This window comes from Pantherophis guttatus, chromosome 16 (assembly GCF_059756535.1).
Source record: "Pantherophis guttatus breed Tessera chromosome 16, ASM5975653v1, whole genome shotgun sequence".
Lineage (NCBI taxonomy): Eukaryota > Metazoa > Chordata > Lepidosauria > Squamata > Colubridae > Pantherophis > Pantherophis guttatus.
Window position 1 is genome coordinate 15462412 of NC_142078.1, and position 20776 is coordinate 15483187.

General features: G+C 47.7%; 1 protein-coding gene across 4 annotated transcripts in view; it reads left to right on the top strand.

Annotated features, from left to right (window-relative positions):
- The first annotated feature begins 391 nt into the window (after nucleotides 1–391).
- Nucleotides 392–20776, top strand: part of RALGDS (ral guanine nucleotide dissociation stimulator) — an 82138-nt gene continuing 61753 nt past the window's right edge. The window contains exon 1 of one of the 4 annotated variants that reach the window (XM_087879975.1): nucleotides 392–1046. In XM_087879975.1, coding sequence (XP_087736101.1) covers nucleotides 1029–1046 — 18 coding nt within the window. In that variant the 5' untranslated portion in view covers nucleotides 392–1028. Of the gene's footprint in view, nucleotides 1047–15297; nucleotides 16050–20776 lie in introns of those variants that run through there. The other 3 variants (XM_060684610.2, XM_087879974.1, XM_060684608.2) reach the window with 3 other exon arrangements.

Genomic DNA, 20776 nt, shown 5'->3' on the forward strand with positions numbered 1-20776 from the left:
CTTGGGCTGGCTAACTGGCTTTCTGCACGCGCTCAGGAGCCCTGGCCAAGGCATCTTTAGCTCCCCACAGCTTTTGTGTGCCTTCTTTCTTTCTTTCTTTCTTTCTTTCTTTCTTTCTTTCTTTCTTTCTTTCTTTCTTTCTTTCTTTCTTTCTTTCTTTCTTTCTTTCTTTCCATCCTTTTCCTTTCCTTTCCTTTCCTTTCCTTTCCTTTCCTTTCCTTTCCTTCCCTTCCCTTCCCTTCCCTTCCCTTCCCAAAGAGACAGGCTGTTTTACCTGCTCGCCGGTGCCTGAGTCACGTTAGCTCTCCGCCCCTTTCCACGCCGTGCCTTCCCCCCCTCTCCCCGCTTGGATCCGCGCTCCTTTCTCCCACCCCCAACCCCCGGGCAATTCCCTTCGGCTCCTTCGCCTTCTACGCTCCCCCGCGCGATCCTAAACCCAAGCTTATAGGAGGGGAGGGGGAAGGCAGGAGGCGGGCTCGGGTCTCCCCCGGGTGCTTTATTTGCAAAGCCGAGCCCGCGGGGCTCCGCCCGTCCCCCCGAAGGGAAAGCGACCTTCCTCTGGGTGCAGAATTCAACCAGCCGCTGCTGCCCGCCTGAAATTGACGCGACCTAGCTGGCTTACAGCCCAATGGTCAATTTGACCGGCAGCTTCGCTGCTGCGTCTGCCCGAGCTCCCGGGGCGGGCGGGCGAGGTGGATGGAGACGCCGATCGGGGACGATCGCCCCAGCTCCGCCCGGAGAAGGCGAGCAGGAAGCCCGGATTATTATGGGTTTGGAGGAGAGCTGCTGAACAGCACCGGGGTGGCAGCGACGGCGGCGGCGGCGGCTTTCCCTTGGCCAGCCCTGCGCTCCTCCACCTGCCGCCTCTTCTTCTTCTTCTTCTTCTTCTTCCTCCTCCTCCTCCTCCTCCTCTTCCTCTCCTAGCCCCCCTCCCCGGGCCTGGATCGCCCCCCCCTCCTCCTCCCTCCCCATCGCCCCCGCCGTCTTTCTCCTCGCCTGGCTCCCTTAGAAACGATGAACGGAAAACCATGATGCTGGAGAGCCAGGTAAGACGCCAGGCTGGAGAAGACCTGGAAGGGAAGGGAAGGGGGATGGAGGATGGAGGGAGGGAGGGCTGCGTCCTCACGACCCTCGCCTTTCTTTGGGGGTGGGGTCCGGGGGTGGGTAGGGGGGACCGCTCAGGAGGTTGGCACCGGCGGCGTTATTAATTTGCCTTCCCCCTCTCTCCCCCCTAGCTAAACTAGGCTTGGCACGTGTGAATGCAGCTGTTGGGGGCTTGTTGGGGAAGCCCACATTCGCATCTGGGAAAGGGCGTGGGGTGGGTGGGCGGGTGGGTGCGGAGGACAGGTCCCTTCTGGACAGGGGAACTGGGAAAGGGGAACTGGAAAACGCTGGGAAAGACCCAGGCTTCCGTCTTCCTAAGGATTCATTAGAACAAGAGCTTTAATGAGAGGGGTGGGGGGGGTGTTAAAACAAGGGCTGCCCGCCCACGCAGTGGTCATTGCATTGGGGGTCTTGGTGGGGTGGACTAGATGATCCTTAGAGGCCTCCCGACTGGTGATCTTTTTAATGGTAGAGAAGGAACTTGGCTACACGCCTTAGAGCTGTCTTCATTTTCAAGCCCCGGGGATCATCAGCCCCACTGCTGGGCCCTTGGGGGGGCTATAGTGACCCCCCCCCACTTGGAAAGGTCGATCACGATGCTTCCTTCCTTCCGAATCATTAAGATTACAGGTAGTCTTTTTTTACAGTAACCCTTTTTTAGTCTTTTTAGTTTTTTAGCTTTTAATTGTCAATGGGTTTTAATTCGAATTGTTCTAAATTTGGGCCGAAGCATGTAATTCTTTTAACAATTTTAAATTTTGTATTGGTAGGTGTTTTAGTTCTGGCTGTGCACCGCCCTGAGTCCACTAGGAGAAGGGCGGTATACAAATTGAAATAAATAAATAAATAAATAGTCCTCGACTTACAACCCCAATGGAGCCCAGCGTTGATGTTGCTAAGCGAGACATTTGTTCAGTGCCGCGTTTTTAACAATCTTTCCTGCCATTGTGGTTTAAGCGAATGGCTGGCTTTGCTGATCAGAACGTCGTCAGAAGCGTGACCTCAGGGACGCTGAGACCGTCATAAATTTTGTTCATGTGGGCCGCGGAGATGCTACAACGGTCGTAAGGGTGAAAAAAAAAAAAACCCGGCCCTACGTCACCTTTTTTTCCCCCCCCAGTGCCGTCGTAACTTTAAACGGTCACTAAATGAACTGCCTGTACCAGTAGGTAGGAATGGAGGATGGGGCAATGTGGGGTGAAGCTTTTAGAGGGTCGTACCCAGATCTCGAATTGCGGCTAGAGGGATATTGGGGGCTCCCAAATTGATCCCACAAAGCCGTGGGATGCGACGCGCTTAAATTCCCAAGTTTAGGATTCTGCCGTTCTTCCCCAGTTTTGCCACCTTCGCGATGGAGTAAGAATTACCTTGGAAACGTTAAAAAAATGCGTTGGCTGGTTGGCTAAATCTTGAATTTGCCTTCCAGATGGATGAGAAACTTGAAAGCCATAGATGATATTATTATTAAACACGAAACTCAGTCAGCTGAACATTCAAAAATGCGTCACAAATGCGATTGACTGGTGCTAATGGTTGATAGGGGTTGCTGCCAGCGTCCTAGGGATCAACCAAGGATCTTCTTAAAATATACGATGTTCCGAGTAGCGCAGTTTTTTTGCAGTTCCGCTGGTGTCATTGCAGGAAGCTGCAATTTCTTGATGTGTTTTGTAAAATTCTTGGACGTGGTACCAAGTGCCCCGATGACAATGGGTATCACTGTGACATGTTTCATCCATAACCGTGTCGTTTCGATGAGCAGGTCGCGATATTTCGTGATTTTATTTCCAGTTCTTTTTCTTCGACTCCGGCGTCTCCTGGGGCAGCGATTTCAATAAATTGTACGCTTCGGCCCTCGACAACCGTGTTATTTGGCGTGTTGTGTTCCAAATGACGACAACGATGATGACGATGATGATGATTATCCTTCAAAGTTAAGGCACAAAGAACCTCACCCATTAAGAGATCCTTTCTTGGAGCGGGGAGGGAAGGTAAATGGGAATTCAGCTGGTTTTTTTTGGGCTTAGCCAAATAAGCACCTTGGCTGCTGACATCAGCTGGAGCCGACAGGGCCTGTTTCAACCTGTGTTGTGTTGTGCTATGTCTGCATGGGGCAAAATGGCACCACCAGGGTTTAATTTCGGCTGTGAAAACAAGTCGTGTCTGGGATCTACGTCTGGGAAGAGAGGGTTTATTGACAGCTTCAGAGAAAACATTTCCGTAGACAGAATAACAGAGTTGGAAGGGGGCCTTGGAGGTCTTCTAGTCCAGCCCTACACACAGCGAGGACACTCTATGCACAGGATTCAGATTTACTAACAGTTCTTCCTGATCTGGCCAGGAGGTGGCGCCAGCTGCTTTTGGTGTAGATGCAAAAGACCTTCTAAATAAAAGAACAATTTGTTCTGACATTTTATACAATGACTAAAAGACTTAATGGGAGACAAGGGCCCGTGAATCACCATTTTGTATTTCTGGCTTTTTTTTTTTTTTTTTGTAGTAGCTGAAACTCTCGGCATTCCAGATCATGCCTTTCTGGTCCCAGCTCAGCCCCGAAACTGGGATTTTCTGGTTTTGGCAAGCTTGATTGACACCAGGCATCATCATCGCTCGTTGCAATGGATCTGAGCTGGGAGGGATTGGCTTAATTATAAGTAGTCCTCGGCTTACGACCGCAACTGAGCCCAATATTTCCGCTGCTAAACGAGACGTTTGTTAAAATGGGTTCTGTCCCATTTTACGGGCTTTCTTGCCGCATTCGTGAAGTGAATCCCTGCACTTGTTCACAGGGTTATTAACAGGGTTATTCACTTGTTCACAGGGTTATTAACAGGGTTATTCAGCCAGTTTGCACCTATTCGGGAGAACCGGTTATTAACTTTCTAAGCAGTTCGGAGAACCTGTTGTTGGAAGAAATCTTATTTTGTTTTTTTCCACTTTACAGGACTAATCCTGTAAGGAAGGCAGGAAGGAAACATTCTGGTGGTGTTTCTAGCCTAATCTTTATTGCCCTGCTTATATAAACTGCCTCTCTGGTTAACCCTTATTACATTGTAATAGTAAGGTGAAACGCCCATCGACGTGAGTGACATTGAGTTGGCCACACCCACACGGTCACATGACCACCGAGCCACGCCTACCCAGCTGGTCATTAGGGCAAAGAACCGGTTGTTAAATTATTTGAATCCCACCACTGGTTATTAAGTGTATCTGGCTTCCCCATTGACTATGCTTATCAAGGGGATTGAATGACCCTGGGAATTTCCATCAGTTTGCCCCAAAGAAGAGGGAGTCAAGCTATTCTCCAAAGCGCCTGAAGGCAGGACAAGAAGCAACGGGTGGAAACTAACCAAGGAGAGTAGCAACCTAGAACTAAGGAGAAACTTCCTGACAGTCAGAACAATTAACCAGTGGAACAACTTACCACTGGAAGATGAGAATGCTCCAACACTGAAAGTTTTCAAGAAGAGATTGGACAACCATTTGTCTGTTATTCCATCCATTGCTTCTCATCCTGCCCTTCAGGTGCTTTGGAGAATTAAAAAAAAAAAAATCAAGGTCCCTCCCCATACAAAATGCCCAAGCCATCGCAACCCTTGTACCCCTTGCAAACGGTCAAGTTTCCCTCTGACTTTAAAGGAAGGGCGTCATAAAAATAGTCCGCCACCTTCCTGTTTTTTTGTTTTCAACTTCCCAGTCTACGTTCAAGGTTGGGGATTTCCTGGTGTCTCCCGGATTGACTCTGCTGAGTTTCGGAATTCGGTTTGCCTTCAGTAGGTTGAGTTTGTGGTCTCTTGGCTTATTCATTTTCTGAGATCAGCCAGCAGTGGTTATCTGCTGCCATCTTCTGCCCACCTGAAGCCTCTGATTCTGAACATCCAATGGAGAAGGAAGAGGAGGAAGGAGGAGGAGGAAAGGATAATACTTATTTTTTTTTAAAAAAAATAATAGCTTCGCAGTACAAACTGGTAAACATTTAGCCCCTGATAAGCCAGATGTGATTGTCGCTACAAAATGTAGATCATGTGCTGCAAATATATAGAACTGTGATGGCGAATTTATGGCACGTGTGCCCAAAGTGGCACGTGAAGCCATGTCGCCCGGCACGCGCGGACCTTGCCGGTTTGTCTTCTGGGTTTCTGACACGCATGCACGCGTGACGATCAGCTGTTCTTCGCCCGCGCGGCAGTGCTGAAAACTGCTGTGCTCATGCACACCGGCCAGCTGATCGTTGGGTGCTCATGCGCGCCAGAACCCGGAAGTTCGGCTTTTCCAGAGCACGATCCCTTCCAGTTCCGTTGTAACTTTGAACGGTCAGTAAATGAATGCTTGTAAGTCGAGGACTACCTGTACCGATAGGGATAGGCGCCTTGGGTGCAATCCCAAAACAGCTGGAGCACCGCTGGAACATCCATCGGCATTGACAAATTTAAACCATCAGTCAATTGCAAAAGGCAGCTTGACTTGGAACGGGTTACATCCCGTGAAAATACATTTAGTATTATTATAGAGGACCTGAGAGTTGGACCGAAATGCCAGATCCAGTTTAAACATCTGTCTGATTGTGACAAACAATAATAATAGGAGGAGGAGGAAGGAGAAAGGAGGAGGAGAAGGAAGGAAGGGAGGGAGGAGGGAGAGAAGGAAAGTGGAAGGAAGGAAGGAAAAGAGAAAGAGAGAAAGAAAGAAAGAAAGGAAAGAAAGAAGGAAGGAAGGAAGGAAGGAAGGAAGGAAGGAAAGGAAGGAAGGAAGGAAGGAAGGAAGGAAGGAAGGAGGAGGGAGGGAAGGAGGGAGGAAGGAAGGAAAGGAAGGAAGGAAGGAAGAGGGAGGGAGGGAGGAAGGAAGGAAGGAAGAAAGAAAGGAAGGAAGAAAGAAAGAAAGAAAGAAAGAAAGAAAGAAAGAAAGAAAGAAAGAAAGAAAGAAAGAAAAAGAATCAGGTTTCTCCAAATGATAAGTTTATTTGAAGGGAGGTCATTTCCAGCTATCCCAAACCCTGAATACACATTCGTTATTTTTCTTTTAAATTGCCCTGTTTTTGCCCACCTACAAAGTGCCAGGATCCCGCTGATTTTACTCCTCAGCCGAGGATTTATTGCCTCGCTTTCTTTTCCAGTTCTGAGCTTGGTTTGGCCATCGGTCAAAGAAAATATTTTTTCGGGAGGCAGAGTTGACGTCAAGAGCTGCGAGGTGACTGCCTGGCCAAACCAGACGCGAAGGCCGTGTTTTGATTTCTCCCAAGAGGGGGATGAACAAGAGCAGTTAATCGAGATATAAAATTTCAAAGGGAGAAGAGTGAGTGGATTGGCTCTGATGCAGCTCCTTGCAATGTGTTTACCAGGGACGGCAAAACAATTGCCGGCATTTGCACAAGGGCCCTTACATTTTCCTCCTTGTAATTTTAAGCACAGCAGAGCAGACTCCGTCGATATACAGAATTGTTTCAGGCTGCAGATTGGGAATTGGCGAAACCCCTGAAAATGGAAATAATCCCCGTGTGTAGGAAATAAAAATATCAGGGGATTTTTTTAAAAAAAAGATAGATAAAGATAAATATAATTATGGTGTGCAAAAGGAGCGAGGGAGGGAGGAAAGGAGGAAAATAAAAGGGGAAATAAGGAAGGAAGATAAAAGGGGAAGGAAGGAAGGAAGGAAGGAAGGAAGGAAGGAAGGAAGGAAGGAAGATAAAAGGGGAAAGAAGGAAGGAAGATAAAAGGGGAAGAAAGGAAGGAAGGGAGATAAGAGGGGAAGGAAGGAAGGGAGGGAGATAAGAGGGGAAGGAAGGAATGAAGATAAAAGGGGAAGGAAGGAAGGAAGGAAGGAAGGAAGGAAGGAAGGAAGGAAGGAAGGAAGGAAGATAAAAGGGGAAGGAAGGAAGGAAGATAAGAAAGGAAGGAAGGTAAAGGGGAAGGAAGGAAGATAAAAGGGGAAGGAAGGAAGGAAGATAAAAGGGGAAGGTAGGCAGGTAGGTAGGTAGGTAGGTAGGAAGGAAGGAAGGAAGGAAGGAATTCTGAAAGTGAATGAGGGAGGGAAAAAAGTTTTTAGTTTTTCAAAATGCTTTTTAAACACATGTTTAAAAGAGTTGGATCCTGAAATGACCCATTTCCTGACAGCGTGTGCCCAGGACTAAGCACCAAAAGCATTTGTGTGGATGTACCTGCCAGGAACTTGGCTTGCCTTGCTCGAAAGGTTCGAGCAAATGCTCCTTTCCAAAACGAACTTTCGGTTTTTCAAAAAAAAACCGATCGTTCGTATCTTCGCCCTTCTGGTTTACGACGACCCTCGTAAAACGTTGGCTTCGATTTTTTTTGACCTTCTTCCTTACTTTCGGTTCGCTTGCGTGTGGCATCAACGCAGGACAATTGCACCGTAAGGTTTTAAGTCCACAGTCCTGGTTGGCAAGTTTTCCCAGCTCCTCCCAGTTAAAACGTCTTCCTGCTTCAGGTCATGGGGAAGACACGCCGTGGGTTCTCGTATTTCCTCCAGGTGAGGCTGGGCCTTTTCTTTTTTTCTTTTTTTTTGAAGGATGGAAAATATTCTTCACGGGGGCCAGAGCGAGTGAGCGAGAGAGCAACGGAAAGTCAGGTGGGCACAGACACATGCTTGGCGAGGGGGCACTGCTCCTTTGTGATGTTTCTAAAGGAGAATTCAGAGCAACCGTGTGGTCAGGTTTGTCGGCTCTGACTCATTTCAAGCCCTGCTCTTGTTCTGGAAACAGGATTTTTTTTAAAAAAAATCTTGCATTAATCAAAGAGAATGTTGGTAGCTCAGGGTTGGTGCTCTCTGAGCTTGCTTGCTTTCTTGTAGACGTTTCATTACCCAGCAAGGTAACATTATCAGTGCTAGATGGGAGGAAGAGGATTGTAGGGTCCTTGCTGCTCTCTGAGCTTGCTTGCTTTCTTGCAGACGTTTCGTGGCCCAGCGAGGTAACATTATCAGTGCTAGGTGGGAGGAGGAGGATTGTACGGTCCTTGCTGCTCTCTGAGCTTGGTTGCTTTCTTGCAGACGTTTCATTACCCAGCGAGGTAACATCATCAGTGCTAGATGGGAGGAGGAGGATTGTAGGGTCCTTGCTGCTCTCTGAGCTTGCTTTCTTGCAGACGTTTCGTGGCCCAGCTAGGTAACATCTTCAGTGCTAGAAGGGAGTGGGATTTGTGAAAAGGAGGAGGAGGAGGAGGACAACGACTGTGGGGTCCTTGGTGCTCTCCGAGAGGAGTTTTCTTGCAGATGTTTCATTACCCAACTAGATAACATCATCAGTGCTAGAAAGGGAAGATGCTTGCAAAGAGGAGGAGGAGGAAGACAACAAAAACAACAACAACAACAACAACTGTGGGTCCTTGGTGCTCTCTGAGCTTGCAGACATTTCATTACCCAGCTAGGCAACACTATACCAGTGCTAGATGGGAGGAGGAGGAGAATTCTCGGTGCTCTCTGAGCTTGGTTACTTTTCTTGTAGACGTTTCATTACCCAGCGAGGTAACATTATCAGTGCTAGATGGGAGGAGGAGGAGGAGGAAAAGGATTGTGGGCTCCTTGGTGTCCCTAAGCTAGGTGATTTTCTTGCAGACATTTCATGACCCAACTTGGTAACACCATCAGTGCTAGAAGAGGGAGGAGGAGGATTGTAGGATTCTCGGTGCTCTCTGAGCTTGGTTACTTTCTTGCAGACATTTCATGACCCAACTTGGTAACATCATCAGTGCTAGAAGAGGGAGGAGGGGGAGAATTCTCGGGGCTCTCTGAGCTTGGTTACTTTTCTTGTAGACATTTCATTACCCAGCGACGTAACATTATCAGTGCTAGAAAGGAGGAGGAAGGGGATTGCAAACCCTCCTGACTCAAGCAAGGAAACCCGACATCATTTCAGACAAATGGTTTTCCAGCTTTCTTTCTTTCTTTTTTTTTTTAATCCCGCAAGCCGTCCCATCGGATATCTTCTCTTGCCCCCCCCACCAAAAAAGGAGGAAACTCGTATTTATCTCAAGCAGAGAAAGCGAAAGATTGAATTTAATTTAATTTCTTCCCCAAACCCCCCAAAACTTTAACCTTAGACTGTCTACTGTTGACGTCCTCACCCCATTCCTAAGCATAAGCCCACCAACCTGCCTGCCTGCCGTCCCTATCCTAATGTTTCTTTTTTACTCTTAACTCTTTTCATGTATTCAAATTATGTTTATACTTTTACCTGTTATCTTATATATGCTTGGCAAATAAAATAAATAAAAATAAAATAAATAATCAGTTGAGGAGGAGGGATAGTTTCAGGTCACAACTTCCCATCAATGGATGATCTCTCTCACTGTGTGTGTTTGTGAGAGAGGGAGGGAGGGAGAGAGAGAGGGAGAGGGAGAGAAAGAGAAGGAAGGGGGGGGAGGGAATGCATTTCACGGCATGTTAACCAGGTCAATTGAAGGCTCATTCATGCCGTGACAAGCTTGATTAATGTTCCCCTTGGTGAGATTCATGGATGAAGCTATTGTTCAATTCTAGGTCACTGTAAACCTAGAGAAACAACGTAAATCAGTAAACCAGGTTAATGGTCTGAACGTGTGAATACTCCCTTCTAGTTTTTTTAGGCTACAGAAAGCGTGGGAAACCGGTTGCTTTCTCGCCATCACCTTGAATTTTGTGCCGTTTCGAATAACCCTACATCGATTTTGGTTCCCCCCCTCCCCGATCTCTGACATGTTGCACAGAGATACCCCCCCCCCCAGGCCAGAAGAGATGATGGCTTTAGAGGTATATAAACCGAATTTTAGAGGCTTCGTATTTTGCAACCGATGTCGTTAAAGGGCATGAATACTCCGGGTTTGCACCGCGTACTATTTCTGAGCGATTTTTCCCCCTCGCGCGCATCGAGGGGTCGTCCCCGGCCTCATCGTACGCTTTGTAAGCATGGCAACGTTGCATGTGGCTGTCTCCATGACAACCGTGTGTGGTACCCAGCACGAAAGATGGAGAAGGACGGGAAAACCCGTTGCTGAATTGTGTTTGTGTGTGTGGGGGGGGGGGGTGTTCCCCCCCCCACATTTTTTTACAACCTAATCTAACAGCGTCCCCTTTCGTTTGGTAATATTCAGGGGACGGTCGTGAAAAGTGCCCAAAAATTGTGGATCATTTTTGGAGCAGGTAATTTATCTTCCCGCCTCCTTTGCAGTTAGGCTGGTGGTGGTGGTGGGGGCAAATAATCCCCCCCCCCATTTTGAACACCCACCAATCTATTCGCTTTATCTTGCAAATCGCCATGGCCTTGCCCTAAAAAAAAAAGATAAATAATAATAACGCAACTCGACAGGTGGATAAAAAGGTCAAACGCAAGGTATACATCTGACTGACTGTGCGATGAACCGTAAGGATGCATCAGTCAATTGCAAAAAGGCAGCTTCCCTCGGAAGAGCTGACATCCTGCATGGGATATCTGTAAACCCCATCGAACGATTTAACGTCTGCCTATTGCAGGTCCTTGGGAAGGACTCAATAGACGGACAAAAATGCCAAATCCAGTCTCAACATCTGGCCGAAACGCACCATAAATAATACCATCATACAAATTAGACCCTTTGCGCAACAGATAAAATGAAGAAGAAGAAGAAGAAGAAGAAGAAGAAGAAGAAGAAGAAGAAGAAGAAGAAGAAGAAGAAGAAGAAGAAGCAGCAGCAGCTGTGGAGGAGGAAGAGGAAGAAGAGGAAGAAGAAGAAGAAGAAGAAGAAGAAGAAGAAGAAGAAGAAGAAGAAGAAGAAGAAGAAGAAGAAGAAGAAGCAGCTGTGGAGGAGGAGGAGGAGGAAGAGGAGGAAGAGGAAGAAGAGGAAGAAGAAGAAGAAGAAGAAGAAGAAGAAGAAGAAGAAGAAGAAGAAGAAGAAGAAGAAGAAGAAGAAGAAGAAGAAGAAGCAACCATACAAAATGAAGACGCTCCCATGCTCAGGGACTTTAGAATTCAGACAGGCACGTAACACCCCCTAATTTAACAATTGTCGATAAGAAAGACAAAAAAAAAGAATCTGAATCGTGGACGTAGCAGTGCCTGGAGACAGCAGAATAGAAGAAAAAACGAATTGGAGAAAAATCACAAAACACACATTGTCTCTAGAGGTTCTCAGTCATCCAAAGGTTTTTTCTGGATTTTTCTGGTTTTCCTTTGAAGACCTTTGCGCCAACTCAGGAAGCTCAAACTGCCCAAGGAGCTGCCGATCCAGTTCTACAGAGGAATGATTGAGTCTGTCATCTGCACCTCCATAACTGTCTGGTTTGGCTCTGCAACCCAACAAAACAGACACAGATTTCAGAAGATCATTAGAACTGCGGAAAAAACCATGGCTACCAACCTGCCTTCCATGGGGGACCTGTATACTGCACGAGGCAAAAAGTGGGCTGTGAAAATATCTACAGACCCCTCGCATCCTGGACATCAACTGTTTCAACTCCTACCCTCAAAACGACGCTATGGAGCACTGCGCACCAGAACAACGAGACACAAGGACAGTTTTTTCCCAAACGCCATCACTCTGCTCAACAAATAATTCCCTCAACACTGTCAAACTATTTACTAAGTCTGCACTACTATTATCCTTCTCTTCTTTACTAGTATCTACCTCTTTCCATTTATTACTATAACCATATTTCTTGTATCTTACAATTTATATTGTTTTTATTTGTTGTTTATTGTTTCCTAGTACGATTTGATAACTTATTAGTAACCTTGACTATCACTTAAGTGTTGTATCCTTTTATTCTTGACAAACGTATCTTGTCTTTTTATGTACACTGAGAGCCTATGCACCAAAGACAAATTCCTTGTGTGTCCAATCACACTTGGCCAATATAGAATTCTAAATTCTAAGACGTTTTGTTCCTCATCCAAGAAGCTTCTTTGGTTTCCCCAACATCCAGTCAGAGCTGAAGAAGCTTCATCAATCCCCAAAGAATTGATGCCTAGAAACGTGGACATTTTGAACTTATCAGACATGAATATTCTGACTTTGCAAAAAAAAAAAAAATTATTATCCACGTTATTCGGAACTGCCTATATACTCAGACCATGGGTGAAATGCTACCGGTTCGGCCCGGTTTGCCTGAACCGGTAGTAAAAAAATGCTCCTGGTTCGCCGAACTGGTAGTAAAAAATGCTTCTGGTTTGCCAAACCGGTAGTAAAAAATGCTCCTAGTTCGCCAAACCAGTAGTAAAAAAGGCTGCTGCTCACGCCAAACCGGTAGTAAAAAATGCTCCTAGTTCACCGAACTGGTAGTAAAAAATGCTCCTGCTTCGCCAAACCGGTAGTAAAAAATGCTTCTAGTTCGCCAAACTGGTTGTAAAAAATTCTTCTAGTTCGCCAAACTGGTAGTAAAAAATGCTCCTGGTTCGCCAAACAGGTAGTAAAAAAATGTTTTAAAAAAAGTTCGGACATCCGAATCAGCTAAGCGACGCGCAATCATCGGAACTTTTTTTTTTTTTTACTTTTTAAGCATTTATTTACTATAGGCTCAGGCAAATAGGTAGTAAAAAAATGCTTTAAAAAAGTAAAGAAAAGAGGTTCCGATGATCACGCGGCACAGCTGTGATCGTCGGAACTTTTTTTTTTTTTTACTTTTTTAAAGCATTTTTTACTACCTATTCGCCCGAACCGGTAGTAAAAAATGCTTTTAAAAAGTTTTTAAAAAGGTTCCCAAGATTGAGCCCCACAGCTGATTTCAAACCCACCCCCCAGTTCAGATTTCACCACTGACTCAGACAATATACTGACTACCCTGCCCCCCCCCCTAACAGAAACAATTTTAAAAACTGCTGGGAAATAGAAACCCAGAAATAGCTGTATGTATGTATAATTGCTTTTTTTCCCCCCTTTCCCCAACGCAGTTATCTCTTTGAGAGGCTGTTTCGATAATCATTTTTTATTTCTCCCTTTCGCATCAACTTCACAAACTCCACCGGGCTTCTTTGGACCTGCGCCCAGATCCCACCCCTGTTCAGATTTTGAATGACTTCTCTTGGGAAAAAAAAACAACCTCTCCAGTGCAAGATTGGAGAGAGAAGCAAACAGGGAGTTGGGGGGGGAATCCAGATAATGCCCCACAAGTGAGGGTTTTTTTTTTTGAGTAATTGAAGAGCAGGTGAATTTCTAGCAAGGGCTCCCTAGCCAATCTGCTTTTTCTCACAGTCTTAAAAACAAGAAAGAGCTCATTTCCCCCCCTCTCTTGGCGTTCATCTTTTTGCAATTAATTGCGAGCGAGGGGTTTAATGTGACTCCTTGGCCAACCCAGGTTATTCTTGTGTCTTGAATGCTTCAATTTCCTTTGGAATTAACGGATGTTTGGGGTGGCAACATCCTGCAAACTCTGTTCCCTGTTGGATTTTTTTTGTGGGTAGGGGGGGGACTTCCTTCTCGTGTCCCCCCCCCCCCCCGTTCTGTTGCTGGCTTTAACCTGGGTTAAAGGTGATCGGAAACAGCCCATGGATTCAAAACAATGCTAGTTTTGTTGCCTTGGGCTTGGAAACGGGAGGAGATTTAGTCAGCGGAGAGAGAGAGGGCAGTACAAATCACGGGCAAATAAAATTGCACCTCCCGTTTTGCAAGTAGGTGTGATTGAAGGCATGTTGTGTTGTGTTGTGTTGTAGTGGGGCAGTAACCAAACCTGTTTACAACTTGGGGTCCTTGGTGGTCTCTGAGCTTGCTTGTTTTCTTGGAGACGTTTCATTATCCAACTAGGTAACATCATCAGTACTAGGAGTAGTGTGTGAAGAGAGGAGGAGGACGGGGAGGAGGAGGAGGAGGAGGAGGAGGAGGAGGAAGAGGAGGAGGAGGAGGACGACGACTGTGGGGTCCTTGGTGCTCTCTGAGCTGGGTGGTTTTCTTGCAGACTTTTCGTGACCCAACTAGGTAACCTCATCAGTGTTAGAAGGGAAAGATTCCCCTTAGTTAATCAAATCAAAGCCAGTCAATTAATTGATGCGTCTGAGAAGTCAGTGCACAGATCATCCTTTCTCTGCTTCCTCTTACCAATAATGTGTATCTTTCCTCAAGTGCTAATCCTACATTTAATCCTTGGGGAAAGCAAACTCTTCCCAGTTCTGATCTCCTTCCATTATTTTTTTTATAGTAGTAGTAGTAGTAGTAGTAGTAGTAGTAGTAGTAGTAGTAATAATAATAATAATAATAATAATAATAATAATAATAATAATAATAATAATTTTATTGATCCCATTTTGAAACCATCCGTTTCCCACAAGGAACTGCCCTCCTTAAAACCCACTGGGAAAGAGTTGGTCTCGCTAGATGTGGGCCACAACGCCTCCCACTCTAGAGAGAAATCTCTCTTTCTCCCTTTCTCTCTCTATCTTCATTTCTCTCTCTCCCAATATTTCTCTCTCTCTCCCTCCCAATATTCCTCTCTCTCTCTCTCAATATTTCTCTTTCTCTCACTCTCTCCTTCTCTTTCTTTCTCTCCCCCTTATTTCTCTCTCCCCCTCTTTCTCTCTCCATCTCTCTCTCCCCCTTTCTCTCTCTCTCCCTCTCTTTCCCTCCCTTTCCCTCTCTCCCCCCTTATCTCTCTCTCCCCCTCTTTCTCTCTCTCCATCTCTCTCTCTCCCTTTCTCTCTCTTTCTCTTTCTTTCCCTCCCTTTCCCTCTCTCCCCCCTTATCTCTCTCTCCCCCTCTTTCTCTCTCTCCATCTCTCTCTCCCTTTCTCTCTCTCTCCCTCTCTTTCCCTCCCTTTCCCCCTCTCCCCCTTATCTCTCTCTCCCCCTCTTTCTCTCTCTCCATCTCTCTCTCTCCCTTTCTCTCCCTTTCTCTCTCTTTCCCTCCCTTTCCCTCTCTCCCCCCTTATCTCTCTCTCCCCCTCTTTCTCTCTCTCCATCTCTCTCCCTTTCTCTCTCTCTCCCTCTCTTTCCCTCCCTTTCCCTCTCTCCCCCCTTATCTCTCTCTTCCCCTCTTTCTCTCTCTCCATCTCTCTCTCTCCCTTTCTCTCTCCCTTTCATTTTTTTCTCTCCTCTTTTCTCTCCATCTCTCTCTCCCTTTCTCTCTCTCTCTCTCTCTCTCCCCCCTCAAATCTTTTTGTCTCCCCCCTCTTTCCCTCTCTCCATCTCTCCTTCTCTCTCTGTGTGTGTTTGGCAGAGGGGGATGCCCAGCGTAGGATTTTCCTGCAGAAATGCAGAGCTAGGGAATATGAATTCAGGTTTCCCACCCCTGCCGTGCCCTTGACGGTGAGGGAGGGCGTTCCCCTTTCCAGCAAGGAGGGGATTGAGCTGGAGGGGGGCCAGAGAAAGAGAAGGAGAACGTGGCTGCGTCAACCTTCCCCTCCTCCTCCTCCTCCTCCTCCTCCTCCTCCTCCTCCTCCTCGACCCTTTTTGTGCTTTCTCTGCCATGGATGACTGCAGACTCCCAGCCTTGCAGTAGCCGGGACTGGAAGGAAGGGAACCTGTTGTGTCTTAGAAGACAATGCAGAGCCTCAGCCTGAGTGCCCAGCCTTTGGAAGAGAAGGCTGGGGAGCTGCTGGGGGCAGCAGGAATCCGGGGGAAGCCCAGCCGAGGGAAAGCAGGTTGAGCCCCAAAGGAGGTGCCTGCCCTGCCTGCCTCCCTGCCAGAGGGAGGAGACGGGATCCCTTGATGACCCAAAACCTGGGCACGCAGACGGAAACGGCTCACTGATGCCGCCTTTGGAATCGCCCCGGAGAGCTTCTCCTGCTGCTGCGGTGCTGGTGCTGGTGCTGACGGACGCCGTGCTTGTTGGCAACCTGTTTCAGTGGCGCTAAGGCGAAGGAGGAGAGTGGTGAGGAGGGCTCCATCCTCCAGGAGTCAGTCATAAGCCTCCGGGGGGGGTTCCAGGTAGGAGCGTGGGCAGCCGTGCCGAGCCGCCTTGAGGATGGAGGGCAAGCCTTTATTCAGCATGCAGAAGGCATTGGTGCAGCCATTCCAGATGTGCATGTTGGATATCCCTTTGAGCGTGCAAGACGACGATGTGAGTAGACTGAGCCAGGAGGGTTGGCTGGGAGGGATTTGGGCAAGGGAAGGTGTGTGTGTGTGGGGGAAAGGAAGCCTGGGATAAGGTTTGGGGAAGGAAGGGGCCACAAATCCTCCCTACCAATTCTTCACCCTCCTGCCTGCCAGCGAAGTTTCCCCGCAATTGCCTTTGTTAAGCATTTCAACTCGATTGGCTTAAAGTGGGGAGTGGGTAGGGGTGTTTTCCTGGCAGGGTCTCTCCTCCCCGTTGTGCCACCATTCACCCAACCCAAACTCTGCCAAGCGGGCACCTCGCCTCGGCCCGGGAAGCTCCAAAATCCGCCAGGACGCCCCAAGGGAGAGGAGAGGATGAGTCCTGGGTGCAAGAGATCTCTAGTCCGTAGGCGCGGCGTGGGGTGGGGTGGGAAAGACCAAGATTTGGCCTGGCGTATGTTTATTTTGTCTATAAAATTTATAGGCCGCCCGGAGGTAAACTCTGCAAATGGGAGCCGCATTTGAGGCTACTCCCAGTCTGGTTCTAGGGATTTCATCCCCGGCTTATTAATTGCCTTCCACAAACAAACACCCAGTGATTAAACTTCTCTGGGAAAAAAATAATAATAATAATAATCCAGATTGTGACATCTGAAATCAAGCCCTCGTGGAGGCTCTCTCGGAATATTTTCAGCCACTCCTGGCTGGGGAAAAAAAAAAAATCCCTTTTAGCCGGGAAATAGGATTGTGAGAAAGAACCAGGTTTCTCAAGGAAGCCACAGAGGTAGTCCTCGAGTTACGACCGCGACGGAGGCCCCAGATTTTCCGTGGCTAAGCAAGACGGTCGTTAAGTGAGCTTTGCCCCATTTTACGACACCTTTCTGGCCACCGTCGTTCAGCCAATCGCCACGGGTCTGACTTTGGATCGAAACCGCTCCCGACGGTTGTAAGTGCGAGGATCGTCCGAAAGTCACTTTTCTCGGGGCCGCCGCAATTCTGAACGGTCGTTAAAATGAAAAGCAGTAATATTGCTGGATTGACTGATTCATAAGGGCAGAATATGGAGAGCGGTTCTGAATGGTTGCGTGATTGTAAGTTGAGGACTACTTATTGTGAGTTTCACTGTCCATATTTGTTCTCAACCTGGGTGCTTAATGGATATAATTGCCTCCGGAAGTTATGGGTGCTCCATCACTGGAGGTTTTTCAAGAAGAGGCTGGACAGCGTCTTGTCCGGAATGGTTTAGGACCATGATGGTGAAACTATGGCACGGGTGCCAGAGGTGGCACATGGAGCCATATTGGTGGGCACGTGAATTCAGCTCTGGCACGCATGCGTGCGCCGGCCAGTTGATTTTCAGGCCTTCTGGGCCCACCAGAAGTCAGGAAACACACTGTTTTCAGCCTCTGGAGGGCCTCTAGGGGACGGTGGGGAAGGCTGTTTTTGCCCTCCCCAGGCGTCTAGAAAGGCTCTGGAGCCTGGGGAGAGCGAAAAATGAGCCTACCGGGCCCACCTTGCCATCGTGTGCCAAAAGCAAGGGGCGCATAAAATTATGGATGTGGGCACACATATGTGTGACCTCCTCCCCCGCGTCCCCCCTGCTTTTGGCACGCGATAGGAAAAAGGTTAGCCATCGCTGGTTTAGGATCTCCTGCTTTGGCAGGGGGTTGGACTAGATGACCTCTAAGGTCCCTTCCATATCTTGTTTATTCTACGTTCTATAGACTGAGTTGCACAGCATTGTGAGTAGCAATTTTAAAGGATGCCAGCCCAGAACTTGTACTATTAGTGTGATTGTGTGTGTGTGTGTGTGTATGTGTGTATATCAGAGAAAGCAGGCAGATTTGGGGGAAATCGGAGCGGGCTCAAAATGCATCCCTTTTGCTCTGCCCAGGGGAACCCAACGACCCTCCCACTCCCAATTGAGAGGATCCTTTTTAAGGGGTCCTGGATCGCTCTCTGAGCTTGGTTGTTTTCTTGCAGACGTTTCACGACCCAACTAGATAACATCATCAGGATGAGGGAGCGCGGAGTTTGTTCCGCGTTTATTTTCGGTAGCTCAACCTGCAACCGGCGCCCAATATCCAGATAAGCAGGGTGTCAGGTTTCGATGTCATCTCAAATAAAATAAATTGCATTTCCAAACAGATAGCCTTTGAAGAAATCTTTCATTTTATTGAGCACGACAATCTGGCCCCAGTCGTGGCGTAGCCAACTCTGACTTCCTGACCCCAAACCTTCCCTTTCCATTCCCCAATTCTCTGCGTCTCATTGGCCTTCTTCCAAATCCCTCTCCCCATGTCTACTACTTAAGCTCCCAGGAATGTCCCCCCCTCCCATCTCGTCTCCTAGGGCAGTGGTCCCCAACCCCCGGTCCGCGGACCGGTGCCGGGCCGTGGAGTACCTGGCACCGGGCCGCGCAGCGGCCGGGGGACATGAACGCTGCAGCGCAAAGGCTCCTGGGCCGTGCGCAATGGGCCGTGCGCAAAAGCTCCTGGGCCGTGCCCCCACCCCTGCGTGTGCTCAGTGGGCCGCGGCGATAAAAAGGTTGGTGACCACTGTCCTAGGGGATATTATCTTCAGGGAAAATAAGGAGGTGAAATGTCAAGCGTCCTCTTGCCAGCTGCCCCCTCTTCTCCTTCTTATGTCAGCACTAGAGTAAATGCAGGTTGAAGTGGTGACACAGGGATGAACACCAGACAAACAATCAAGGAGAAAACCACACCTCCACCAAGACTGAAAGGAGAAGCTACTGTAGATAAACAGGGAGCGAACACTCCACTCGTTAGCACTGATGATGTTACCTAGTTCGGTCATGAAACGTCTGCAAGGAAACCACCAAGCTCGGAGAGCGCCAAGGACCCCCACAATTTCAACCCTGAGCTACAACTCTGCTCCGTTATGAATCCTTTTAGACATTTTGGCCTATCCAGAGACGGGAGTCGCTTGAATTAGTGGCGTATCATGCCCGCTTGCTCCGATTGCCGTTGTACTTTCTCCACGCGGAAAACGGCTTGTTATTTTCACACCCGGTGTTTCTACGTACGGCCTGTCGGTGGCGGCTGATGCATCTCTGAAAGTTTGATGGTTTTTGCCTGGGAGCGAAGGAGGTATTGACTCAGCGCCTGGCTGGAAAGTTCAGCACAGAAGCCCAGAGCTGAATTTGAATCAAATGAGAAAAGTAAATGAAATCCAAGCAAAAACGGTCTCGCTTGGCCTGGATTGATTAAAAAAAAAAAGTGACCAGGCTGCTTAATGACAAAATGTACTTACTCCTTTCCCTTTGGTTGGTTTTTTTTCTTTTCTTCCCTTTCCCTTTCTTTCCCTTTCTCTTTTCTTCCTTCCCCCTTCCTCTCTTGCTCTCTTTCTCTTTGTCTCTCTCTTTTTCTCCTTCCCATCTCCTTCTTCTTCCTCCTTTTCCCCTTCCCTTCCCTTCCTCATCCATTAATTTCTTTTCCTTTCCTTTCTTTTCCTTTCCTTCTCTAGCTTTCCTCTCCTCTCCTTTCTTTCATTCCCTTCTCCCTTCCCTTCCCTTCCCTTCCCCCCTAGCTTTCCTTTCCTTTCCTTTCCTTTCCTCCACCTTTCATCTTTCATTTCCTTTCCTTTCCCTTTCCTTTCCTTCTCTAGCTTTCCTCTCCTCTCCTTCTTTCTTTCATTCTCTTCTCCCTTCCCTTCCCTCCCTAGCTTTCCTTTCCTTTCCTTTCCTTTCCTCCCCCTTTCATCTTTCCTTTCCTTTCCCTTTCCTTTCTTTTCCTTTCCTCCCCCTTTCATCTTTCCTTTCCTTCCCCTTTCCCCTTTCTTTTCCTTTCCTTCTCTAGCTTTCTTCTCCTCTCCTCTCCTTCCTTCTTTCATTCCCTTCTCCCTTCCCTTCCCTCCCTAGCTTTCTCTTCTTTCCTCTTCTCTTCTCTTCTCTTCTCTTCTCTTCTCTTCCCTTTTCTTTCCTTTTCCTTCCCCTTTCCCTCTTTCCTTCCTCCTCCATTTCCTTTTCCTTCCTCCTAGTGCTTTCTTTCTAGACCTCCTTTCCTTTCCTAGCAAAGGCTTTTCCAAAAGAGATGTTTGTGCTGATGAATGTTTGGGAATTTTTAAAAATATATTATTATTATTATTATTATTATTATTATTATTATTATTATTATTTCTTAATTCCCTCTTGGGAGACTGGAGAGTTGCAACCTTAAGGCTGCCCAACCCCTTGGCCTTCAAAGAAAGTCTTCTCTAAATATAGATGACTTTCCCAAAAGCTGCAATTAGCAACACCTCCAGGTTTGGGCTGGGCATTACCTGCCAGTGGAGATTGCAAACACCACAAAGCCTTACCTGTCGAGCCACACCGAACCAAAGCACCGTGTGCACCTGTCTGGATTTGACGTGACTCAGTGATGTGTTTTGTATCCAGGATGTTAGCTAGCTCCCCGGGGGCAGTTTATTGAGTTCCTGTAAAGAAATAAGGACGCGATGGCTCAGTGCCTAAGATGCTGAGCTTGTCAACCAAAAGGTCGGCAGTTCAGCGGTTCGAATCCCTAGTGCTGCGTAATGGGGTGAGCTCCCGTGACTTGTCCCAGCTTCTGCCAACCTAGCAGTTCGAAAGCAGGTAAAAAATGCCAGTAGAAAAATAGGGACCACCTTTGGTGGGAAGGTAAGAGCGTTCCGTGCGCCTTTGGTGTTAAGTCATGCCAGCCACATGACCACGGAGACGTCTTCGGACAGCGCTGGCTCTTCGGCTTTGAAACGGAGATGAGCACCGCCCCCTTG